The 27022-nt window shown below is 45.5% G+C and overlaps 1 protein-coding gene and 1 pseudogene across 1 annotated transcript; both read left to right on the top strand.

The window, feature by feature from the left end:
* Positions 1-876: 876 nt before the first annotated feature.
* Positions 877-15195, top strand: LOC121435790 (annotated as a pseudogene).
* Positions 15196-18179: 2984 nt separating this feature from the next.
* On the top strand, positions 18180-26393 carry Degs1 (delta 4-desaturase, sphingolipid 1). The gene is made up of 3 exons (XM_041635511.1): positions 18180-18366; positions 22492-23234; positions 25926-26393. Exons 1-3 carry the CDS (start codon positions 18285-18287, stop codon positions 26070-26072), a joined length of 972 nt encoding a protein of 323 aa, XP_041491445.1. The 5' UTR covers positions 18180-18284; the 3' UTR covers positions 26073-26393.
* The last annotated feature ends 629 nt before the right edge of the window (positions 26394-27022 follow it).

The following is a 27022-nucleotide window of genomic DNA, read 5'->3' as shown; positions in this document are numbered from 1 at the left end:
AGGCAGAGGCAGGCAGATCTCTGTGAGTTCGAGGCCAGCCTGGTCTACAAGAGCTAGTTCTAGGACAGCTAGGGCTGTTACACAGAGAAACCCTGTCTCAAAAAACAACAACAACAAATATCATTGAAAATTTCTCCAGTAAGCCAGCACCCTGGGCACCAGCACCGACGCTTTGGGAATGTTCTGAGGCTCTCTCGCACAGCCGGACTTGCAGGTGTTGTTCAAGTGAGTTAACCTCCACTCCTCCTCCTGACTCACTACTGTTTGCTCTCTCCCACAAGGAACAAGTTGATCAGGAAGCTGTCCTACAGCAGCAGCTTTGAAGCAGGGAAGACAGATATGCAGGTAATGGGAGCAGTTCCCATTCATACCAAGACCTGGAGACAACGAGAAAAAGCCCTGTGGTGAAGGCTCTGAGCTTCTGCGTTGCCTTCGGTTGGAGGGAATGGCAGTCGGTGACTTACCCACTGTGCTGACTGGTTTTGTGTCAACTTGACACGAGCTAGCGTCATCAGAGAGGAAGGAGCCTCAGGTGAGGAAATACCTCTAAGAAATCCAACTGAACAGTATTTTCTCAATTAGTGATCAACGGGGGAGGGTTCAGCCCTTGGTGGGTGGTGCCATCCCTGGGCTGTTGGTTCTGGCTTCTATAGGAAAGCAGGCTGAGCAGGCCACGAGGAACACGTCAGTAAGCAGTGCCCCTCCATGACCTCGGCATTAGCTCCTGCCTCGGTTGAGTTCCTGTCCTGACTTCCTTTGGTGATGAACAGTGATGTGGAAGTGTAAGCCGATAAAGCCTTTCCTCCCCAACTTGCTTTTTGGTCACGGTGTTTCATCAGAGAGATAGAAACCCTAACAACAGGAACCTGAACTAAGATGCCGATTGACACAGACATTCCGAAGTTGTTAAGCAAATTACTTGCCCCACTTTTGAGCCAGAGACGGGATAAAGTCATCAACACAAATGACTGGCTCAGTAGGTTAATAAACTGGCTTGCCAACTTCACTTTTAAAAACCATCCTAACAAGCTGTGCTCATCGGAGAAAGTCCGTGCCAATGGTGCCAAGCAGCTTGCTGAGTCGCGTGGCTGCACACACGCTCCCATAAGCCGGGGTCTCACACCTTAGCTCCTGAGGAGCAGCTCCAAACTCCAGATCCTCAGACCACATTCCGGATGGAAATCTCCATTCCAGCAAGCTCCCTGGGTGAGCACTGGCTAACAGCACTAGCCAAGGACACGTTCTTGGCTGGCTGAGTCAGGGTGGTTATTGCTGTGGTGAAACACCGTGACAAATGTAACTTGGGGAAGAAAGGGTCATTTCCTTGGCACTGCTCATCACTGAGGGAAGTCAGGACAGGAATTTCAAGCAGGGCAGGAACCTGGAGGCAGGAGCTGAGGCACGAGGTTATAGAAAACTGTTGCTCGCCGTGCTTCTTGTGGCTGACTCAGCCCACTAGGGCCTGGGAGGCCCCACCACAATGGGCTGGGCCCTCCGCCATCCATCACTAAGTAAGAAAACGCACTCAAGGCTTGCCTGCTTCATCTTACTGAGCATTTTCTCACTTGAGGCCCCCTGCATTCCAGTGGCTGTAGCTTGTGCAGTGTCGACAGAAAACCAGGCGGCACAGTGACTCGGAATCTAAATGTTCCCAAGTCCTTGCTCGCTATCGCTGTAGAAACAAAAGGGTTGGGGAGGAGGAAGGGAAGAATTAGGAAATCTGGTGTCAGGGACTGGGATTGTAGCTCACTTGGCAGAATAAGTTGCCTGGATTGCCTGAGGCCCTGGGTTTGGTCCCTCGTATCCGTGTGGATGTCGTAGTACATGCCTGTAATATTCCTAGTCATCCCCAGCCTCAATGGGTAGAGTAAGGCCAGCCTGGGATGCTGTGAAAACACAAAATTAGACATTGGCCAGGGACATTTACACAGAGCCATTAGCCAACCAAACAAGAAAGCATTGCATCACCTTCAATGCCAGAGAAAGAAATTTCTATTAAAATCTGTACTGTGAGGGAAGATGGGTCAAAGGTAGAGGATTTGCTGCTCTTCCAGAGGACCCAGGATGGATTCCCAGCTCACAACCACCCGTAGCTCCAGTCTCAGGGGAGCCAATGCCGTCTTCTGGCCTCTGAGGGCACCAGACAAGCACATGGAGCACAGACGTACATACAGGCAAAACGCTCACACACATAACATAATAAAATAAATAAATCAAAAAACAAATACTGAGAATAAAGAAACTGTAAAGATAAAATCACTTGTCCATCAATAGGGAATTGGTTAAATAAACTGTGGTATATCCTTGTAAAGACAATTAGGCAGCTATAAAATGAGAAAGTTTTTATATACTGTGAAGAAAAGAACTGTACCCTATGTGGAACCTTCAATAAAGACTGATTAACAGGTTAAAATTTCAATGATTGTGAAGAGGTATAAGTTGCAAGTCCTAATTACAACTAGGAGTTTAGTTACAACTTACCTTAGGCTGTAATTAGACCCCATTTATTGCCTACCTCTGTCTATGATCTAACATTGGGGGGTGTGTGTTTGCTTGTTTTTTAATGTAGGACAGATTCCCAACCTCCATCAACATAGAAGCTAAGATAGCTATCGAATAGCAAGTGAGGCCTCCAGCAAAGGGTCCCCAGTTTTCGTCATCTGCCTACCCAATCTACCCACCAACGTTACTGAAAAGGTGTCTGGATTTATGATGTTCTTCATACGGTTTCTATAAAACTTCCCATAACTGCCTCCACATTCACACTGATGCCCAGACCTACCTCAGCCTCAGGTTCACCTTGCCTTTCAGCGTTCCACATGAAGGGAAGCAGGGAACCTGTGTTCCTTGGAGTAAAACTCCTAATAGAATGACCAGAAGCAACTTGAGGAGAGAAGGATTTATTGGCTTTCAGGTTACAGTCCATCATGGAAGGAAGCCAAGACAGGAACTCAAGGCAAGAACCTGGAGGCAGGAACCGAAGCAGAGGCCATGGAAGAACCCTGAACACTGCTCCTGGCTCATTTTCCCTGACTTTCTCAGTTTGCTTTCTTATACAGCCCAGGTCCAGCTGCAGGGGCCCCCCACATCAGTCACTGTCTTAGAGTTTCTATTGCTATGATAAAATGCCATGACCAAAAGCAACCTGGGGAGGAACGGGATTTGTTTCATCTTACAGCTTTGTAGTCTGTCATCCAGGGAAGTTACAGCAGGAACCTGGAGGTAAAAACTGATGCAGAGGCCATGGAGAAATGCTGGTTACTGGCTTGCACAGCCTAGGGGATGGCACGGCTCACAGTGAGCTGGGCCCTCCCGCGTCAATCATCAATCAAAGAAAATACACCACATGTCAATGTGGTGAGTGCATTTCTCAGTTGAGGTCCTCTCTCCCAAAATGACTCTATCCTATGTCAAGTTGACATTAGAAATTAGCCAACACAATCACTATTCAAGATAATGCCTCATAGACTTGTTACAAGCTAATTTGATGGAAACATTTTCTCAATTGAGGTCTCTGATGAAACAATTTGCCTCCATTTTAAGCTTGAAAGCCATCTTACAGTAAAGACAAACTAGGTTCATTCCTGTTTATGATTAAACCTCTGTTTCTCAAGGATTGGACAATGCCCCTCCTGTAACCTTAACTACAAATGGTTCTGTACCACCTGTTTCAGGAAACAGTAACCATACCTTTGTTTCAAGAAGCATAAGAACCATCTTGGAATCCTACCTTTGTTTCAAAAGGTTAGTTTGACCGCTTATGACTACCTTGTTATGACTACCTGTTGTTATGACTACCTGTGGTTATGCCCACCCTGCAACCATGTCTTTGTTTCAGGAGGTCATTATGACCAACTTGTTATATTCTGCGCCTATAATCTCACCTATTTCTCCTACCAAATACCCCATTGGAAACCCCTACCCATGAGCTATAAAAACCTTGTCCCCCTCCTGTCCAACACTGATCTCTCCAATCTTGTCTTAGGGGGAGGCAGCCCATGGACACAAATAAAAAGGTTTTCTTTAACTACTTGCTTTAAATAGTTTGGTCATGTTGATTTGGATCAGTGGTCATTCTCCTTGAATCTTTGAGATTAATAGTACCCTCTTCCCAGATGACTCAGGCTTGTATTAAGATGGCAAAAAAAAAAAAAAACCCTACCCAATTCTTTCTTCTGGTGAAATTTGGGGATTCTAACATGGACACACCTTCTTGGTGAGAAATATTGTGGTAGTTTGAAAGAAAATGGCTCCCAAAGGGAGTGGCACTCTTAAGAAGTGTGGCCTTGTTGGAGTAGGTGTGGTCTTGCTGGAGGAAGTGTGTCACTGTGAGGGCCGGGCTTTGAGGTCTCTTCTCTCAAGCTTCATTGTGATTGTCAGTTGACTTTCTGCTTCCGTGTGATGATGTAGCCAGCACCGTGTCTGCCTGCATGCTGCCATGCTCCCTGTCACATGTTGCCATGCTCCCTGTCACATGTTGCCATGCTCCCTGTCACATGTTGCCATGCTCCTTGTTGCCATGCTCCCTGTCACATGTTGCCATGCTCCTTGTTGCCATGCTCCCTGTCACATGTTGCCATGCTCCTTGTTGCCATGCTCCCTGTCACATGTTGCCATGCTCCTTGTTGCCATGCTCCCTGTCACATGTTGCCAGGCTCCCTGTCACATGTTGCCAGGCTCCCTGTCACATGTTGCCATGCTCCCTGTCACATGTTGCCAGGCTCCTTGTTGCCATGCTCCTTGCCGTGTCTGCCTGCATGTTGCCAGGCTCCCTGTCATAATGATAATGGACTGAACCTCTGACAGCATTAGCCATCACCTCAATGATGATGTCTTCTCAGTAAGAGTTGCTTTGGTCATGGCATCTCTTCACAGCAATAGAAAACCCTAAGACAGGTACTCTACAGTACCGGTCTACTGTAGCAGAATTTTATTTTGCCACCTGCTGACAGACACCGACATGTCTCTCCCTTTGGCTATGTATGAATCTGCTGGGAATCATAGACCTAATGGTTGCCTCAGATGGTTTCTCTGATCTCCCTTACATGTCATGGAACCAACCAAAGTGTGCTGTGGAAATAGTACACAGTTAGAAGCCGTCCCAATCAGGGTTAGCAAGCTTCTGACCGTGACTACCCACCACATCTACAGCTTCTTGGACATGTGTTCTCAACACCAATATAGCTATGTGAGGTATTCCATTGTATCTGAAATTTGCATTTCTCAGATAGCTAACGTCCTGGCTAATTTTATTCAACTTGACACCAGCTAGAGTTCTCGACTGAGAAAATGCCTCCATGAGATCTGACTGTAGGGCATTTTCTTAATTGGTGATTGATAGGGGGAGGGCCTAGCCCATTGTGGGTGTTGCCATCCCTGGGTGGGGCTGGGCTCTTTAAGAAAGCAAGCTGAGCAGGCTGTGAGGGGCAAGCCAGTAGGCAGTACTCATGCATGATCTCTGCATCGACTCCTGCCTCAGGTTCCTGCCCCGTTTGAGTTCTGCTCCTGACTTCCTTCAGTGACGAACAGCAATGTGGAAGCAAATAAACCTTTCCTCCCAAAGTTGCATAGGTCATGGTGTTTCATCGCAGCAACAGAGACCCTAACTAAAACAGCAAATGAACACAGGACAGCCTTCCACAGGTTGGTGAGGCACCTGCAGATCTTCCTTAGGGAACTATCTATACACTTTTCAATTTGGGAAAATTGCCCACTTTCCCATTTTAATTTGTTCATTTTTTTTGTTTTGTTTTGTTTGTTTTTGTTTTTGAGAAAGGGTTTCCATGTCTAGCCTTGGCGGTCCTGGAAGTAGCTCTGTAGACCAGTCTGGCCTCAAATTAAAGGTGTGCAATACCACCACCCAGCCCAATTTTAATCAATTTTAAGACCACAGTTCAGTGTGGTGGCGCACCCTTCCATCCCTGTACTTGGGAGGCAGAGGCAGGCTGATCTCTGTGAGTTCAAGAACAGTCTGGTCTACATAGTGAGTTCCAGCATGGCCAGAGCTACATAGAGAAATCCTGTCTCAAAATAAAACAAAAGAAAAAAGTCTATAATTTGGTGCTACTAAGTGTATTCACAGCCTGTGCACCAACCATCAGTATTTATTTCCAGAAAGCTGTCCATTTTGACCAGAAACTCTGTACCTATTTTAAAAAGCAAACAAAAAAAAAAGCCAAAAACGTAGTTCCGTATTAGTTCCTATTATTATCTCTTACTCCCTCTGTCTCCGAATGCAGCCGATTTTATACTTGATCACCACAGTTCATTTTTAACCTTGTTTTCTCCTTTAGGACAGACCAACATAGAAGTTCTTTGACTTAAAATCATATAACTTTGAGAAAATAATTGCCTTTGTTTAAAAGAGAGGGAACGAGAGGGAGTCATTATGGGAAGCGAGGACCGTCACTCTCTCCTGTGGAAGTGGCCCAGAGCCAGCACCATGGCACATGGAAGGGTGCGCCACCACACTGAACTGTGGTCTTAAAATTGATTAAAATCCCTGCACTTGGAAGGCTGAGACTCGAAAACAACCAAAGGCAACAACAAACTCCAAGTACACACAAAAACAAAGGAAGGAGAAAACAGCCCCCCGAGAGCATAGGAAGCAGACCTTTTCCAGGCTCTGACTGCCGGCTCGTCTCCAGAACTGAGAGAGAAATGTTGGCTGTCTATGGGCCATATCACAGAATTTCTCCATAACACCCAAAAAGACGAGGACTCCTGGAATGTCTTGCCATGTTGTTCCTGATGTTCATAATTTGGGAAGCCTCACGGCTGGAGAGATGTCTCAGAGATTAAGAGCACTGGCTGCTCTTCCAGAGGTCCTGAGTTCAATCCCCAGCAACCACATGGTGGCTCACAACCATCTGTACTGAGATCTGGTGCCCTCTTCTGCTGTGCAGACACACAGGCAGAGCACTGCATACATAATAAATAAGCATCTTTTTTTTTTTAATTTGGGAAGCCACTGATTAAAAACAAACAAAAAAGAAAACCCGAAGTTCTCCCCAATCACACAATATATTTAGACTGACAAGTGTAAACTTTTGACCTGACCGCGCTCTCACAGACTCTGCCATGCGGTCCACGGCAAGTCTGAATTCCTCTTCTCTGCTAGCCTGTGCACATTGCAAAGCCAGGAGCAACACAAATACTGCGTCCTGCATATTCTGAACATGCAAGGGAGGGCTTTTCTCAAGAGCAGAGCAACAGGAAAAGATATCTGGCTTCTCTCAGCAAAAGGAAGTGGCAGGACACAATCTCCACATTGTCTGCTAGAGTAGGAGGCAGAAAATGTACCTCTAGAACCTTCTTAGAAGATTCCTCTGACACACTGGTGTGTGTGTGTGTGTGTGTGTGTGTGTGTGTGTCCGGTTCCTGTAGGAGTGACAGAAGGAATGTGTGTGGAAATACAACGGTCTTTTTCTCTACTCTGCTTTCTCAGTAATCTCCCATGAAAATACTTTCTTCTTTTATAAAAGCTACCGAACCTTTGTTTTCCAATATAGGGATGTGTGGGAAAGAATGCTCACAAATGGGTTTCATATCTTCTGCATGAACCCATCCTGAGAAGCATTTCGTACTCACTGTGACATTATTTCAAAGAGTCATCTGAATCAACTGTATCTTTTTCTCAGTTGAAAAGCCAAAGTTGCAGGGTGGTGGTGGTGGTGCACGCCTTTAATCCCAGCACTTGGGAGGTAGAGGCAAGCAGATCCCTGAGAATCTGAGGCCAGCCTGATCTACAGAGTGAGTTCCAGGACAGCCAGGGGGGTTACACAGAGAAACCCTGTCAGAAAAAGGAGAAGGAGAAGAAGAAAAGAAAAGAAAAGTAAGTTAATGCTAAGTTTTTCAGATACATTTGGAAGTATTAGCAAGAGATGGCAGTTGTGCATGTATGTGGGCTTTCTAGGGCAGATCTATATTCTGCAGTTTAAATAACAGATATTATTGTGGGGTACCCACCAGAGAAGACTACTCGGGCATGGGTTTAAGCCAATAGAAAGTCTTTGTTAAGCAACTACACTAGGGGTTCAAGATCCCAGTGTAGCCCTGAGCTTGTTTCAAGGTGAGCTTTCCAAAACAAAAAACATATCCTGGGTTGGCACACTTCATTTAACAAGAACAGTTAGCCAGAAGCAGAACTACGGGAGCCAAAAAGTAAGGTTAGGACATTTAGAGCCTTTCCCAGAACTCCGGACTTTGATGGATTAGGTCTTTGTTTTCATTTTTTGGCAGGTGGTGCTGTCTACGTGCTGAGTTTTGTTCCGTTGTGGAGTCAGTTGTGCTAAAGTCTCAGGGCCTGTTACAATATGTACTGTCTTCCAGTCGGAGCTAAGAAGTTGAGGGTTTAGCAGGGTTGGTAGCTTCTAGAAGCTGTGAGGGGTGAATGCTCCAGATCTTTCTCCTTGACATGTGGGTAGCTGTTTCCCCATCTATATATAATCCTGCCTGTGTTTGTGTATATATATATATATATGTGTGTGTGTATATATATATATATGTATGTATATATATTTAATTTTTCTCTTCTTTGAATTGCATAAGCTCTGCTAAATTATCTTTGATAATGTTTCCTCCCACCACCTCAGATCTGCTATGAAGCCTTTCTAGTGAGTTTTGTATCTGTGCCCTTAGCTTCTCACTTTAGGAATTCCCTCTGGGTCTTTATAATTTCTGTCCCTTTATTAGGACTCTCTGATGTGGCATTGTCAATGTACCTTCCTTATTTAATAATTTCCTCAGATTCTTTGAACTGGTTGTTATGAAAATGCTTTCTGAAGTCCAACATGGACTTCACAGTTTCTGAAGTCCAACATGAAGGCCCTATCACTCGCGGTCCTTCACAGAGACTCCTCTCAGATTTCCCACTGTTGCCCCAGGGATGGAGATCCTGTGGCTTTGGTTCTGCTGGACCAGTCCCTTCATGCACTCCAACAAGTTACAGCTGGGATAGATGTTAGGGCAAGCCAACTCAAAGCCCTGGAGGTGTCTGTTTGGTATCTGAGTTGGCCAACCTGGGCCTCCACCTTGACCTCCACAGGCAAGGGGCAGGGCCAGCTCTCCGTTGCCCCAACTCCCACATCAGGCAGCCAGCAAGAGGTAAAGTCAGCTCTCCCATGCTCCAGCACCTTCACAGTACAGCCAGCAAGGGACAAGGTCAGCTTCCTAGCTTGAGGCGGCCAGCCAAGGGTGAGGCCAGCTTTCTCAGGGCCTGTAAGGTGCAGAGCCATCTCTCCCATGCTCATGCCACTGGGCCAAGCTCTCCCAGGACTGTTGAGAGGTGAGGTCAACTCAGCACCAGCCCTTGGACATCAGCATGACTTTAAGCAGCAATCCAGACCAACCAAAGGGCATCCGCATGCCCTTTGATGGTTATATGTGCCGCAGACATCAACACAGACCCAGGCTGTGATAGGGCCATGGACCCAGACATGGCCCTCAGTGGCAGCACAGGGCACTCCCATCAGCCTGCTCCTCACCACCCTCCAGTCTCCAGTTCCTCCTCTCTCCACAGCACGTGAACCTCTGCTTCTCTTTCTCCTCAGTTTTGCTGGCATGCATGTGCTCGTTGTCACGGTCTTCTTCATCCATGCTGAGCCGAGACAGCAGACTTCTAAAGACTGTTTTTCAGGAAGGGCCTCAGAGCCCCTCCGGGTGTGGTCTGTCTCTCCCAGTGGATCAAACCCTGACCTGTTGCTCTGGGCTTAAAGGCAAAAGCAGCAACTGCTTCTTCTCTGACAGACATCCTACTTTAGGGACTGGTGATTGGCTGAGCTGTCTGCTCTGGCCATCTTATCTATCTTTTCCCTTATTGAATTTGCTTCCTCCAAGCCAGCGGAGTGAGAGGATGGACCTGGGTGTCCCAGCCCTCCACAGCTGGAGTGGAGCCTCCTCTGCTGAATCAGGGATGAGAGGCTGATTGGTGCCACTTCCCTGGAAACTAGCCACAGCAATGTGGACCACATAAAGGGGGGTGGAACTCCAGTAGATTTCTAAGTAACTGGATTCAGAATAACGGGTGACATAGGAGAGGAAAGATGGAGGAGAGTAAACAGGACTATTTGCGCTCTCCTTGCTCTGCCTCAGGCTGCTATGGTTTGGGTTCCTGCTGGACAGGCTCTCTGTGGTTCTGCTGGCACTGGGCAATGTAGTACTGAGGTCCTACTGTTTCCTACCTGAGAAGGCCTTTCAACTGAGGGACATTGTCTTCCTTGTCCCCTACTTGGCTCTCACTCCTAGCATCTGAGTAAGCAATCTATTGTAATAGATTCCTTGTGTTGTAAATGAGTTTTGAGCAATGTTTTCTTTTCCCTACTTAGGCTTCAACTGGTTAGATTTTTACAGGGCTTCCTGTTCTGATAAATTCTTCATTTTATTCATTTTTTCCGCTCTCCTCCCACCCACATTAGCCTTGCTGATTCTTAAGAGTTCTTCATGCATTTTATATGATTTAGTGTGGTGTGTGTGTGTGTGTGTGTGTGTGTGTGTGTGTGTGTGTGTGTTCCATGTCAGAGGACAATGTATAGGAGTCCATGTGAATGCTGGGTACTGAATTCAGATCACCTGTCTTGCCAGCAGGCACTCTTACTGGCTGAGTCATTTTCCTGGCCCTTTGTAACACTAACACTACACAATCCATGAGGTATCTTCACATTCTTTTTCAAAATCACTTTCTCATGGAGTCTTGCTACAGAGATGAGGATGACCATGAACTCCTGAAGATCACGTGTCCACCTCTCCAGTGCTGGGATCATGGATTTATACCACCATGCGTGGCTTTTGTGTTCTTTTTAAACTTTTTTTCTTTTTCTTTCTTTTTTTTTTGTTTTTTTGTTTTTGAGACAGGGTTTCTCTGTAGTTTTGGAACATGTCCTGGAACTAGCTCTTGTACACAAAGCTGTTCTTGAACTCACAGAGATCTACCTGCCTCTGCCTCCTGAGTGCTGGGGTTAAAGGCATGAGCCACCATCACCTGGCTTAAACTCTTTTTTTTTATTAGTGTTTTTTTTGGTGACCAGTTCTACAATTCAATATAGAAAACACATTTCCGTGATGGTGTGTGGGTTTTGCAGTTTGTTCTCAGAAAGAATCCCCCAAACTTCCTAAATAACACATCCTTTTAAATAAAAACTTGCTTAGTTTTCTCTTCCACACTTAAACCATAATAATTTTACATAGTGTAATGTAGTTTTTGATGTTTTTTTCTTTTCTTTGCTGATCTTATACTTATACATATTTGCAAAGTTTATTTCTAGACCCTGTATTCTGTCTTATTATTATTAGACAGAATATTATTATCTTATTATTGTGTTCTTTAAATTTCTAAAAATTTATCCTTATATGTCCATGTTTGTGCCTGCTTGTCTGTATGCGCACCGTGTGCATGCATGTAGAATCCAGAAGACAGAAGCAGATCCCCTAGAACTGGAGTTACGGACAGGCAGTTGCGCACTGTCCAGTGTGAGTACTGGAATTGAACCCAGGGCCTCTGCAAAAGCTCAAAAAGGTTTTGTTGAGAAAGAGTACCCTGGTGATCAGGGCCAAGGAATGTCTCAAAAGTCACACCACACAACATATCTCACACAAAAAGTTTGTTGGGAAAGGGGAGGACACAAGAGGCTGCCTCTGAACAGGGGTGGAAAAGAGAAAGAGAGCCTGGCCTTGTTGGCATTGGCTTTATAGGGGGTATGGAGCCCGTGCATGGGGAAACACAAGACGGTAGAATCATGGTGCATTAGTGATGTGGGATTCCCCTCTTTGTGCTGTGGATATCACAGGTTAATAAAAGAATTGCTTTGGGCCTATAGCAGAGCTATACAGGAACAGAGCTAGGCAGGGAAGACTAAACTGAATGCTGGGAAAAAGAAGGCGGAGTCAGGGAGTAGCCATGGAGCCACCACCTGAGACAGACATGCAGAAACTTGGCTGGTAGGCCACTACCTTGTGGTGATGCACAGATTAATGGAGAAGGGTTAAATTTAGATGTACGAGTTAGCCAAGAAAAAGCTAGAGCTAACAGGCCAAGCAGTGATTTAAATAATATAGTTTCTGTGTGATTATTTTCGGGTCTCCTCTTATAACACATTAGTCACGATGGGTTGAAGGCAGGTGGGGTTGAAGGGAGCACCTGATTCTGGAATATGGGTGATTCTTAGTTGACTAACAATCCTCCCTTTTGTTTATTATAAAAGGTGAGGGAATAGAAAGCCATGGTGATGGTGAGGCAGGAGTGAGGGTACCGTGTTGTTCAGACTGCTGCTGTTGCCTAGGGGTGTCAACATCTTTGGGGGCCCAAAAAAGCCAGAAGACTGGCCAAGGCTGAAGATAGTAGGCTGTTTCACTCATCCAGGCTCTTCCGGAACCGTCTAGGGCTAGGGAAATGCCGGCTGCAATGGAGCCGTTTGCAGTTTTTAATTGATTGGAAATCAACTAGAACACATATGTAGTGGACACAAAAGGTAAAGTTAAGGAGTTTAGGAGAATTTTTTTTATCTTGGATGTACATTGGAAACTTCCAGGAGCACAGTCCTGGTAGTTGTGGGAAAAGAGTTCCAAGACCAGGAAGAGAGAAAGATCCCACCCTCAGAAACAGGCAGGAGGGGGATCTTAGGAGGACCGCTCTGGAACCCATTTGACCTGTGAGAGGTGACTCCAAGTCTTATGACTCCCTCGATTCCCTGAAGCGTACATGAATTTTTTTAAGTTTACAAAGAGATAAAAGTTTTGGATATGTTACCATCACCACTGTGTGTAGTCTGTATTGGAATCTGCATTGTAAGAGGTAATAGACTCATGCCTTTGAAGCTATAGGAGACTTGGGGAGCCAAAATGACTTGGGGTTAAAAGCATTAACACTCTTTCTAGAGGGCTGAATACATGGATTGGGCTGAGGTGTTTTCAGCACGATTGAGAAGCACTTTTAAGGCTATTCTTATAAGACAACTAAAGGAATTTTAAAATCTCAAACTTACAACAATGATAATAACAGTCCGTGCTTACCAGAGCTAGAGGAATAGCTGATTAATGTTAAACTCTGAACTTTTGAAGTCTTAATAAACCAATAGCGTAGAGAAGGGAAGAAATCTGAACCATTCCTTATTTTTTACATGCTTTAAAGCACTTTCTCGTACCCCCACAAATTGCACTTGCACGCCTTAAACACCTCCATAGACCCTCACAACTTACACGTTCTCATTCTCAGACCTGTGCAACTTGCCTTTACACACCTTAAACACTTTCTTAGACCTTTATAGCAAGGGACTCCAGCCATGCAAGTTTATGAGTCATCACCCACGCTCAGGCGGGCTGTTTGGTGATGCAGTTGCTGAGTCACACCTGGGGGTAGAACCTAGGGCTGTGTGTATGGTCCTTAGAAGAAGCTCTGCCACTGAACTCCCTTCCGGGCCCACTCTTTTACATTTCTAGGCAGAACCACTGTACAGTGCAGCACATTGTAGCTTGAAATAGGTATTTCAGTTGTTTTGGTTTTTTTCTTTGGCGTGAACTTCTTGAAAAAATAAGCACGAATATAATACATTATAGGGGTTTTGTTATTGTTGATTTTTGGTTTTGGTTTTGTTTTTTGGTGGTGGTGGGTCTTGAACCTAGCATCTTACTGGGCACTCTGCCATTGAACTCAATCTGCAATCTTTTCTCTTTGTGAGGAGCAGGGGGAGACTGGCTTTTCTGATTTCCCAGGAGTAGCTTTGCACTTGCTCTGTAGGCCAGGCAATCCTGGACCTTGGGATCCATCTGCCTTAGACTTCTGGGCCACCATGCCCAGCAAAAATTTCTTAGTACCATCACCTGTCCAAATGATACTTGAATTAAATAACGTTACATCAGGAACTAGAGAGATGGTTCAGCGGTTAATAGTGCCAAGTGCGAACTGGGCAGTGGTGGCGTACGCCTTTAATCCCAGCGCTTGGGAGGCAGAGGCAGACGGATCTCTGGGGACGCCAGCGGCTTTTATCTCCCCTCCATGCCCTCAGCAGCCCTAAGTCCCCTAGGCTGGGGCCGGGTCATGAGCCTGTTGGGCAGCCTGGCTTCCCAGCGGTACAACCAGCTGTGGATCGTTCCCACCCAGCTGGCCAGGATGAAAATGCTAAGAAGAGCTGCACAGAGCAGCCAAGGTCACTGTGTTTGACAATACTGCTATTTGTAATAAAATTGCTCATCTTGAGGAAAAAATTCTTAAAGCAAAAGAAGAAAGAAGATACTTGCTGAAGAAGTTCTTCCAGCTTCAGGCTCTAACTGAAGGGGAACCACGAGCTGCAGTTCCTTCCCAGGGCTCCAAGTTGCGCCTGGCTTAGGGTGTGGCCGGCTCCGTGGGAACTATTCAGAGAGCTGGATCCAGCTCTCGGACCAAAGAACCATTTGGGAGGAAATCCAAGAAGGAGAAAAAAAAGAGAAGGGTAAAGAGAACAGCAAACTGGAAGTTCTGAAGAAAACATCCAAGGAAAGGAAAACGGGAAGGTGCTGGTTCGGCCCATTGCTTCTGGATCCCTCATCAGTTGACTTGTGTGCCCCCCCCCTTGGACTAGGGAGTCTAACAGTACATAGCCGGGGGGAGGTCATCACCAACCAACCTGGCTTCCGTGATGAGAGTGTCCTGTACTGTGTGGGCTACTGCTGTACTTGAGTGTATGCCCGCAGGAGGTGCCCAGACCAGAAGTGTCTATGGACCTGTCAGATCCAGAATAGTGGTGTGCAGCTTCAGAGTGAATTGTTCCTGAAGAACACCACCCTGCGCTCTTCTGCAGATGCCTGTTATGAAGAACTGTGCAGGGTCATGAGTGCCACAACCGGGACACGTTCATGTGGTGCTGATTTCCCTGGGTTTTCTCAGTCAACGATCCACACCCTGATTCAGAGTTGTCCGGAAGCTCAAAACTGTGCAGTTATCAGTGGGTGAAATTTGATGCAGGCAAAGCCAGGAAGGGGTGGCTCTTCCAGGAGCTGCCAGGGAACGATGCAGCTGTGAGCCTTGAAGCCCTTTAGACACAGACCTTTAATGGTGACCATGAGGATTCCATTCGGCCAGGGTCCCTGGACCTACCTGAGCTTCAGCATGAAGCCTTTGAGTCACCATACCAGCCAGAGGTCCTGACACATATGTCCTTAGTGGACACTAACCGGCAGCACCTGAAGTCTCCATCAGAGTGTAACCCAATTCAGTCTTCAGGTTGATTAGGGAGTTCATTATGTATACAGGGTTCTGTCTGCATGTATGCCTGCAGGCCAGAAGAGGGCACCAGATCTCATTACAGCTGGTGGTGGTGAGTAACCATGTGATTGCTGGGAATTGAACTCAGGATCTCTGGAAGAGCAGTCAGTGCTCTAACGGATGAGCCATCTCTCCAGCCCCACCATGAGTTTTTAACTTAAACTAAAACTTACTCTATGTGGAAGATGGCAGCAGTTGAGAAGATATTAACACAGTTCATCATGGGTGTTCCAGTGTACCTCGGGATAAACTTCAGTTGCTGATGGAGGAAGGTCATTGGCTAATAAAGGAACTGCCTTGGCCCATTTTATTGGTTAGAAGATAGGTGGGAGGAGAAAACAGAACAGGATACTGGGAGGAAGAGGAAGTGAGCTCAGAGTCTCGACAGCTCTCGGGAGCAGACGCCTGAGAGAGACGCCATGCCCTGCTCCCGGGATGAAGCTCTGACCCAGGATGGACATAGGCTAGAATCTTCCTGGTAAGCGCACCTTGGGGTGCCATACACAGATGATTAGAAATGGGCTAAATTAATATGTGAGAATTAGCCTAGAAGAGAATGGGCCAAGCAGTGTTTAAAAGAATACAGTGTCCGTGTAATTATTTCGGGGCATAAGCTAGCCGAGCAGGCGGCTGGGGTGCTGGGGACGCAGCCCCACCGCCCTTATTACTACAAGTTGCTTTTATTTTTAGTAAGAAATATTATTTGATAGTTAAAAAAAGTGTCTTCCTGCTCTTATAGAGTTCAGTTCCTATCACACATGGGGGGTAGGTGTCTCACAACTGCATGTAATTCCAGTTCCAAGGGATCTGATACCCTCTTCTGGCCTCTGAAAGCAACTGCATTCTTGTGCACATGTGTGCAACACACACAATATATATATATATATATATTCACACACGCTATATGTATATACACATACACACTATATATATACACACATACACACACTATATATACACACATATACACACTATATATACGCACATATATACACACACTATATATATACACACATACACACACTATATATACACACATATACACACACTATATATACACACATACACACTATATATATATACACACACACTATATATATATACACATACACACAATATATATTCACACACTATATATGTACACATACACACTATATATACACACATACACACACTATATATACACACACTATATATACACACACTATATATATACACACACTATATATATACACCCACATACACACTATATATATACATACACTATATATACACCCACATACACACACTATATATACACACACACTATATAGATACACACACATACACACATATACACACATATACACACACTATATATACACACATATATATACACACACTATATATATATATACAGTTTGTATATCTAAAAATAAGTCTTTCAATAATATCACATCATTTTTCAGTCCTTTGGAACAAATAAGACCAATGCATCAGAGCTGTTTAGTTTATCTAATAATAAGTCCGGAAACTTATTATTCCCTTTTTTTTTTAAATTAGAGAATACTGAGTTGTTGTGCTTTTGCTGACAGAATCCTGTGGTGTAGTTTAGCAGATTCTTCTGTTTATAGTTTTCTATACATTAGCAGCTGTAGCTACAGACTCATCAGCCTTGGACGTCTGTCTGTTTCCAGACCGCTTTTGTTAGGGTATAACATACACAGTAACGTACCCCTGTGTCTGGTTTATATTCGTGTGCCCTGGCTTCTTTGGGAGACTCATCCAGTCTGTTAATCTTTTTGGTTTTGCTTGTTTTGTTTTGTTTTTATTTTTCGAGACAATGTTTCTTTGTGTAACAGTCCTGAAACTCACTTTGTAGGCGGGTCAGGCCTGAACTCACGGAGATCCGCCTGCCTCTGCCTGGGGATGCTGGGATGAAATGTGCCACCACTGCCCAGCTTGATTTTTGTAGTCTTAATTAGCAGTTCCTTTTACTCCTGGCTCTGGCCTATCTGCTTACTTGGCCTGTGGTCCAGCACCGCACTACATCTCCAATCCCTAAACTTCCTTAGAGAAGAAGGGGTAACGCATTTTGAAATCAACCCCGGCGCAGGAAGTTTCGGATGATCACTCTGTCACACATATGATTAAGCAACCATCAGTATAAGAGATTCATTAAAGCCACAAACTCCACCCCATCTCTCCCTTCCATTTTCTGGATACCATGGTGAGACAAGCTTAAAATTCCACTGGGAGGGGGCTGGAGAGATGGCTCAGCGGTTAAGAGCATTACCTGCTCTTCCAAAGGTCCTGAGTTCAATTCCCAGCAACCACATGGTGGTTCACAACCATCTGTAATGAGGTCTGGTGCCCTCTTCTGGCATGCAGGCATACATACAGACGGAACATTGTATACGTAATAAATAAATAAATATTTAAAAAAAAAAATTCCACTGGGAGGCAAGAGCAGGACCACCAGTTGAAGGACAGCCTAGGCAAGGTACTGAGACCCCACTTCAACAAATAAAGACAAAGTAGACACAGCAAACATTGGGGGAGGGGAGAGAGAGAGAGTGAGAGAGAGAGAAGAGCAATCGAAAAGTTCTTATTTTTTCCTGAGCTTTTAGTTCCAGAAGGCAACCAATCATGGCTCAGCGGATAATATGCTATTAAAAATTAAACGAAACTTGGGCCCATTGCCATTTAATCAGGCCGGTGATCTTCTGGACTCGTGGAGAGGTAGCCGCCCCTGCCGTGCTCCTCGCACGGAGGCGCTGAAGCGGCAGCCGAATCGGCCCGGAGACTTTTCCTTCCCTTTTCACCTTTTCCCAGGCTTCCTGAATAGGAAAAGTTCTTGGCTTTCGAATCCTGGCCCCGCCTATCCATCACCCGGCAGCGGTTCGCTGGCCGCCGGGGGGGCGTGGTCACCATGGGCGTGGTCTGAGGCTCCGCCCCCGCCCGCGTCCCCGCGGCTGACCGACCGGAGTTGGGAAACCTGCTGCCGCCACCGCCGCTTCAGCAGAACCCGGACGCGAGCGAGAGAGGCTGAGCGGGTCCGCGCGCCGCCGCCATGGGGAGCCGCGTGTCCCGAGAGGAGTTCGAGTGGGTCTATACGGACCAGCCGCACACCGACCGGCGCCGGGAGATCCTGGGTGAGGACCGGAGCCCCGTTATGTGCGCGCGGCCGTGTGCGGGCCCTGCGCGGCCTCCCGCGCGCGGCCTCCGGGGGCTCCTTCCAGCCTCTCCGCTGTTCAGCCGCCCGCGCTGGAGAGCCGGCGGCCGCCGGACGCGGAGCGGATTCCGGGCAGGCCCAAGGCCCGGGGGATGGGGGCCTACGCGTCCCTGCGTGCCGCTGGCCCCTCGGTGGTCATGTGGTGGCGGCCCCGGTAGGGCGACCCGGGCTCGCCCCCTCCTGCCCCGACGACCGAGAGCCCCCCTTCGTGCCCCGGGGTGAGTGGGCTCGAGCCGGACCGCCCGCTAGGCTCAGGGCGTGGTCCCGGGGCATCCCTGGGCCCCGGGATCCTTGATCAAGTGGTCCAGTCCCCCGCAGGCCTAGCGGGGAACCAGCTCCCGGTAGCCCGAGGCTTCCTAGACTGGACGGCTCCTCCGGTGCGTCCTTCCTTATCCCAGTCATCGGCGGGACTGGCTGGATTAGGAAAGGCGCAAGGCTTAGCCTCCCGGGCTTGAGGACAGGCTAGGCCTAAATCTGGAGACTTTGGGGGGTTTCCGCCTGGGGTAGAAAAGTCACTTATCACTGCTCTTAAGGGTAATGGTAAACTGTTGGGTTGAGAGCTTTGCATATATTATCCAATTAATTCTCCCTTTTCAGTACTTCATCTGGCAGGCATTTAAAAAAAAAAAATGAAGTAATGTCGTGAAGACGATTCCAGTCCGGGCTAGATTGCAACCGAAGACTATGCTTTTTTTTTTTTTTTCTTCCTGGTGCTAGATCGAGATTTCAGGGTTTTTTGTTTTGTTTCAACTTTTGCTGTTTCTTTAAAAATTGAGGAAATCAATGAAAGGCCATTGCATCTGAAGGATTGTCTCATACCCGCCATTTAAAAAATCTTTGGCCATTGGCGGGATGAGGCCCTGATTTCTGCTGCAGAAGTGTAGCTAAACTTAGAAATGTCATGTCTCATTAATAAGACTTAATAGTTGCCGTTCAGCCGGGCGGTGGTGGCGCGCGCCTTTAATCCCAGCACTCGGGAGGCAGAGGCAGGCGGATCTCTGGGAGTTCGAGACCAGCCTGGTCTACAAGAGCTAGTTCCAGGACAGGCTCCAAAAACACAGAGAAACCCTGTCTCGAAAAACCAAAAAAAAAAAAAAAATAGTTGCCGTTCAAAATAGATTTTTCCTCCTAGTCCTGGAACTCAGACTCCGGGATTCCTGGTGCTAGTAGGCCTCCTCCACTGTGCCGCAGCCCAGGCTTCGGATGGAGAACGTGAACCGAGTGACTGGGTTGGGAAGGGGAAACTTGCCTGACCATGCTGCCAATCACCTTGGGTTCTTCGATTTTCCTAGTCATTGCCTCTCTGCTGTGATAAATACCTGAGCCCCCCAGGGAAGAAGAACTTATTTTGGCTGAAATACTTCCATCGGTGGCCACAGCTGCCCTTGCTTTTGGGTGGGGTGGGGGGGTTGGTAAAATCATGGTGGAGGGGGTTTGAAGGAAAAAAGGCTGACACCCCAGCCTGCCAGCCAGGAAGCAGAAAGAGCAGGTGGAAGCGTGCCCGCTGTGACATGCCTCCAGTGACCAGCTCCCCTCCCTACATGCCATCATTTTGTGAATTCTTTGAGAGATTAGTGTGTCGATTTGGTTGGATTAAATCCATCAACTGGGAACCAAGCCTTTAATTCTCTTTCATATGGTGCTTCTACGTTTTACTTAGTAGGTACCAGATAGACGTCTGAGCCGAGCCCTCCTCCCAGTTAGTAATGTGCCTTTGGACATTCCTGTGCACGACATGGGTGCTTTTCATTTGGGGATCATTGGCAGTGCTTTGTTTAGCATTTTGGCCAGATGCAAAACAGTTAAACCATTTTACATTTTTTAAGATTTATTTCTTTTTATTTTATTAGCATTTTACCTGTATGCATGTCTGTGTGAAGACGTTGGATCCTGGAGTTACGGACTGTTGTGAGCCGCCATGTGGGTGCTTGGAATTGAACCTGGGTCCCCTTGAAGAGCAATCAGTGCTCTTAACTGCTGAGCCATCTCTCTTGCCCACCATTTTACACTTACATCAGCAGTGTTTGAAGATTCTGGTTTTGCCGGGCAGTGGTGGCACACACTTTTAGTCCCAGCAAATCTGAATGTAAAGGCAGACTGATCTCTGTGAATTCGAGGCCAGCCTGGTCTACAAGAGCTAGTTCCAAAGCTACAGAGAAACCCGGTCTCAAAAAAACAAAACAAACAAACAAACAATAAAAAGGCTTCTGGTTTCTTCACAGCCTAGTTATCACCTGTCTTTTTGTGTGTAGGCATGTGGGGGAGCCGCCAGTTGTGCCCGTCATACACATGCCATAATGTGCATTGTGGAGGTCAGGAGTAGGCTCTCTCCTTCCACCTTGCTTTGAGACAGGATCTCTCTTGTTCCTGTGTCTGTGCTAGGCATTCCAAGCTAGCTGGCCCAAGAGCATCCTAGCTTCTGGAGCCATCTCCTGCCTCAGCAAGTTCCCTGTCACAGTGCTGCCAGCATTACAGATGTGCACCGCCACCCCGTGCTTTCTGTGTGAATTCAGGGTTACCCACTAAACTCTCCTCCTGACCCCAGCCCTCCCTTCTACTGGAGTTTTAATCCAGGACCTCAGGCATGCTACTCAAATGCTCTACCATTGAGCTACAACTGTCTTTAAAATTACAATGGTTTTATGGTCTCCATATTTTCCTAATGATGTCAAATATCTTTCATGTGGTTTTTGGGGGCGGGGTCGTTTGTATGCCTTTTTTATTAGCATTTTTTTTGCCTTTGAAAAAATGGATTATTGCCAGGCCATGGTGGCTCATGCCTTTAATTCCAGCACTCGGGAGGCAGAGGCAGGTGAATCCCTGTGAGTTCGAGGCCAGCCTGGTCTACAAGAGCTAGTTCCAGGACAGCTAGGACTGTTGTTACACAGGGAAACCCTGTCTCAAAAAACAAACAAAAAAACAAAAAAAAAAAAGAAAAAATGGATTATTAGTTGAAATTGTCTTAAGCACTCCTTATATATTCTGAATATGATTCTCTTATGAAATAGGTGATTGCAGGTGTGCCTGTCAGATTGTCACCTGCTTTTTTTGACAGATTTTTATATATAGAAATATTTTAATGCAGCTCCAATATATTTTTCCTTTTTTTCTTGAGTTCTACAGTTTTGTTAGTTAGACCTATGATCCATCTCAGGTTAGCGTTTTTGGTGTACAGCTTTGGTCTGGCTTGACTGTTTCTCGTGTTGGTATGCATGTTTTTCAGCACTGTGCATTCCTGCTGGGGATGTGAGGCCTTTGTTTTGCTTTGTTCCCTGTCCTAAGAGACAGGATCTTGCTGTGTAGTCCAGACTGGCCTGGAGTTCACTAACCACCTTAGCCTCCTGAATGCTGGGATTTTAGGTGTGTGCCACTGTGCCCAGTTGCTTTTAAAGTTTTGTGAAAAGTCAGAATAGACTTACTTGAAGGAAGTTGGTTGATCTGAGAGAACCATAATGAGTTTTATGATTTGTACATCCTAAAAACAAATGTTCTTTCTTGTGTCAGTTGTGCTAATTTAATGATTTATATAAGATAACTATACGGGGCTTGGGTCAGAGAGATGGGTCAGTGGTTAAGAGCACTTGTTGCTCTTGAGAGGACATAGTTCAGTTCCAGTGCTCCGTAGTTGCTCCCACTGTAACTAGTCAGGTGGATTTGATACCCTCCTGACCTCAGCAGACAGAGCCCACATGACCCACAGACACATGCAGGCAGAACACACAGATAAAATAAAAATATATTAAAAGAAAACATGCATGTTTGTCTAAACATAGATGTAATTATTTTAATACAAAAGTATGTGGAATGTCCAGATTGTTTAATTTTTCTTGCATAAATTGTTGTGTCATGCTATTTTGTGACTATTACCAGAATATATTCCTTCCCTTAAAGAAATGGGTATTTTGTAAGGTCTATAAGGGTATAAAGTCTATAAGGATTATTATGATTTAGAAAAGGGAAAAAAACTGAATTGCATTAATTAAAGTTGTTGAACTGTTTTGTGCTTTTCTTTGTTCCTGATTTTCTGTATTTTTTCTTCTTACAGCAAAGTATCCAGAGATAAAATCCTTGATGAAGCCTGACCCCAACCTGATCTGGATCATAACTGCGATGCTTCTCGTCCAGCTGATTTCACTTTACCTAGTGAAAGACTTGGATTGGAAATGGGTCATATTTTGGTCCTATGTTTTTGGCAGCTGCCTTAACCACTCAATGACTCTGGCTATCCATGAGATTTCCCACAATTTCCCCTTTGGCCACCACAAGGCGGTATGGAACCGCTGGTTTGGAATATTTGCTAACCTCCCTATTGGAGTTCCATATTCGGTTTCCTTTAAGAGATACCACATGGACCATCATCGATACCTCGGAGCTGATGGCATTGATGTGGATATTCCTACCGATTTTGAGGGCTGGTTCTTCTGCACCACCTTCAGGAAGCTTGTCTGGGTTATCCTTCAGCCTCTCTTTTATGCTTTTAGACCCCTGTTCATCAATCCCAAACCAATTACTTATCTGGAAATCATCAATACCGTGACCCAGATCATTTTTGACATTATAGTTTACTATGTTTTCGGAATTAAATCTCTAGTCTACATGTTGGCAGCCTCCCTGCTTGGCCTGGGTTTGCACCCAATTTCTGGGCATTTCATAGCCGAACATTACATGTTCTTAAAGGGACACGAAACATACTCATATTATGGGCCTCTGAATCTGCTGACCTTCAATGTGGGCTATCATAATGAACACCATGACTTCCCCAACGTTCCTGGAAAAAACCTGCCCCTGGTAAGTGAAGGACTTGATCTTTGGCTTATTTTAGAAGGCATCTAATCTGTTTTATCAGATTGAAAAAAAAAGGGAGAACATAAATCCTTCATCTGCCAGCCTAACTTGACTGAGATTCAGCTCTGTTTTGGGTCCTTAGACTTAGTGGTCATGCTTAGAGTTCGGAAGTGTTGGGGAATGTGCAAACCTCTTACCTGGTAAACTAGCACACAGGTCCTCTGGACAGGAAGCATCCCTTCACGGAACACTTAGCACTGCTAAGCTGTTGTACTTGGCTAAGATGTGTTTCTTTTGTAACACACAAAGGTGAGGTGACCTGCATAACTAATCTGCTTGTTGCTTATGTGACACACAGGTGAGGTGACCTACATAACTGATCTGCCTGTTGCTTATGTGACCCGGGTGAGGTGACCTGCACAGCTGATCTGTAGAGCGGACAGCATCAGTGTCCGTGCTATTACCCTTCCCTGCAGGACTTCTGGACAGTAGACCGACCTTAGTGTATTGTGGGGGGGTAAACAAAGGACACTGTAGCCTTCATTCTTTCCATCTTTCCCGCAACCAGCCGCTCTCCTAACCTCGGTGGTTTTCCTGTTGAGCCTTCTCACCAGCCTTTTCATCTTCAAAGAAGTAGCCCGACAGTGGGGAGGCAGAGGCACGACCATCTCCGTGAGTTTGAAGCCAACCTGGTCTATAGAGCAAGTTAGGACAGTTAGGGCCGTTACACAGAAAGTGTGTCTCAAAAAAAAAAAAAGGAAGGAAGGAAGGAAGAAAGAAAGAAAGAAAAGAAAGAAAGAAAGAAAGCAAAAATAAAGTGTTCTGTTGGGGAGGAAGAAAAGCTTTCCATAATTCTAAAAAAGATGATAATATATATGAAAAATAGTTTTTCTTTACTTTTTTTTTTTTTTTGTGATTTTCGAGACAGGGTTTCTCCTTAGCTTTTTGGTTCCTGTCCTGGAACTAGCTCTTCTAGACCAGGCTAGCCTCGAACTCACAGAGATCCGCCTGCCTCTGCCTCCCGAGTGCTAGGATTAAAGGCATGCGCCACCACCGCCCGGCTTTTCTTTACTTTTTAAAGCAAAGCCGTGCTGTATATAAGGGAATCCTAATGAATACTTCATGATGTCATACTTATCCACTCAAGTATGAACCACTGTTACAAAGTTATACACAACAGGATAACCAACTGTAGCATGTGCTTATTTCTTTGGATCTGGTTAAGAAAGACTAAACAATACTGGCTCAGTGGATAATCCATACCATAAAAGTATGCGTCAAGGTTAGATTTCCCAGGTATAATGGTGATAGGGTTTTGTAGGACAAGTTCCTTTGGTAATGAGTGTTGCAGTATTTGGAGTTGGCATAAAGGAAGAAAGCAAAGTGCTTTTGTTACCTATGCAGTACACATGTGAAGTAAGTGTGCCAAAGAGCTAACTGGGAAACAGGTAAAGAGCACATGAGGTTTTCCATATTGTCCTCTTGGCTTTTCAATTGGGGAGAAAGCATCACCAAGTCTGTGGAGACAGTCTGAACATCAGCACAGGTGGCACTTGTCCTTGCCCGCCCCGGTGGCATGCTGCTGGTTGCTAGCAGGCAGGTTGGCGGCCCATTTCCCTCTTCTGGGATGAAGGAACACTTATTTTTTTAAAATGGATCGCGATTTAAGGAGAAGTCAACCATTAAGCAACTGGAACAGCCCCAAAATTAAACTTAGTTCAGGCAGTACTTGGCACATCAGTGACCACTCACTTCCTGCTCTTCCTTGGTATCCTTATTCTTTTGTTAAGTGAATATATGATAAACAGCCCTAGAGTTTGAAAGCCCTGCCTTTCCTGTTCTTGCTACCATGCCTGTCTTTGAGAAATTGTTTATTCAATAACTCCCTGACATTCATTACCTGATAGTATGTTTAGTATTTTAACTTTTAAAGGGTTTTTACATATTTTTAATGAGTTCTGCAGCTCACACACATTTTTTATTGTAATTCTCATTTTCCGTGTATGTATGTTTGCAAGCATGTATGTGTACTATGTGCATGTCTGTCGCCCTCAAAGGCCAGAGGGAGTGTTGGAGCCTCTGGAACTGGAATTACAGGCAGTTGTGAGCCACCATGTGGGTGCTGGGAACTCTACACGGCCTTGTGGAAGAGCAGCCAGCACTTTAAGCCACTGAGCCATCTTTCTAGCTCCAACATAAACCTTTTTTCTTTTTCTTTTTTTTAAGACTAAGTTCCTCTATTTAACAGCTCTGTCCTGGAACTCACACTGTAGACCAGGCTGGCCTTGAACCCACAGAGATCTGCCTGCCTCCCAAGTGCTGTGATTAAAGGAGTGTACCTGACCAAAGCAATTTTTAAGCATGCATTTTTTTTTCAGTTTGTTCACAGTTTTGTAAGAATCACAGCCATCATGTGTCAGTATGTGCATCAGACACCTGTCAGGTTCCTAGGTTTAATTCTTGTATTGAGGATTTGAGTTTTTAGCTTTATGTCTTTATAATGTCTACAGTGCATAGATTTTTATGTTAATGATGATCTCACTGCATTCTCAGTCTCACGAAGAACGGCAGGGAGTCTGGAGGACCATGAGCAAGGCGGTGCCCTCTGGCTGAGTTGGCATTTGTCCCCCTGTCTGTCATCTCGAGGCCTCAGTAACACTCATGGTTCACCTTGCTGTGTTTTTTCACTTCCAGGTGAGGAAAATAGCAGCTGAGTACTACGATAAACTCCCCCAGTACAACTCCTGGATCAAAGTACTGTATGATTTTGTGATGGATGACACAATAAGTCCCTACTCACGGATGAAGAGGCCTCCAAAAGGGAGTGAGAATCTGGACTAAATATCACAGCCAAAGGAATTCCTCTCCAAAGCTTCATAATAGCTGATAAAGTGGAATTTTTATCTTGTTAGCTTAAGATCAGTGATGCTCAGAAGCTGTACTGGCATAGTTTAAAACTAGGATCTCTGTGGTGTCAGAGGCTACTCAGCCTGAGACAGCCCGGGCTTGGCTCGCTCGCCTGTGCCCATGCATTACTGTTACTAAGGTGTGCCCGCCTGCGCCTGTCATACTGTAAGCGTATCATAAAAAGCCTATTATGTTATTTTTCACAATAGAGTTTTACTTTATTAAAACAACTAATAAACCAAACTGTTAACCACAGTATATTAATATTCATCGCATTTTTGTATTTCACTAACTGTATGCTATAGCTACCAGAAGTTGGAGAACTTTCAAATTTTGTTAAAGGCTTGACTTGAGCTCATTTAGTATTGTGTGACTTTCCTCTTGATTCAAATGTTTATTCCTGGAGGGAAGGAAGGCTTATAAGGCTCAGGAAGCTGATAGACTCCTCCATTGTGAAGCCCTCCTCAAGGATCTATCTGCAGTACGCACTTTCTGGAGGAACTGTCCGTGAGTCCTGCAGGGAGCACCAAAGATTCCATGACTTTGTCACCCAGGCTGGGCGTTTCATTGATGCAACTGCCTTTGAGCTGCTAATTAAGTAACCCAAATAAACTCACTGGTTTACTAAGCTAGACTCAGGTAAAAGCATTTCTTTGATCTGTCTATGGTACCCAAACTGGCACCAGCAGACATTTGTTCATGTCTCCCTTGGGAAAGTCCTATAAGCAGAAAAGGTTGAGATGGAAATGTCTTTCTCTGTGAATTACTGAGTTAGTTTTTTTTTTTTTTTTTTTTTTTTGAGTCAGGGTGTCTCTGTGTAGCCTTGACTGTCCTGAAACTCACTCAGGACCAGGCTGGCATTGAACTCACAGAGACCCACCTGC

Source organism: Microtus oregoni, unplaced genomic scaffold (genome assembly GCF_018167655.1).
Source record: "Microtus oregoni isolate MIOR12 unplaced genomic scaffold, Mior012 000047F_ref0000412, whole genome shotgun sequence".
Lineage (NCBI taxonomy): Eukaryota > Metazoa > Chordata > Mammalia > Rodentia > Cricetidae > Microtus > Microtus oregoni.
Note: the sequence above shows the minus strand (reverse complement) of the source record. Positions and strands in the feature narration are given on the sequence as shown.

Bases quoted from the DNA above. Each gene is read 5' to 3' on its own strand.
- Degs1 (XM_041635511.1), top strand. From the start codon at position 18,285: ATGGGGAGCCGCGTGTCCCGAGAGGAGTTCGAGTGGGTCTATACGGAC. The intron at 18,367-22,491 runs GTGAGGACCGGA...TTCTTCTTACAG, and splicing joins CCGGCGCCGGGAGATCCTGG to CAAAGTATCCAGAGATAAAA. The intron at 23,235-25,925 runs GTAAGTGAAGGA...TTTCACTTCCAG, and splicing joins CTGGAAAAAACCTGCCCCTG to GTGAGGAAAATAGCAGCTGA.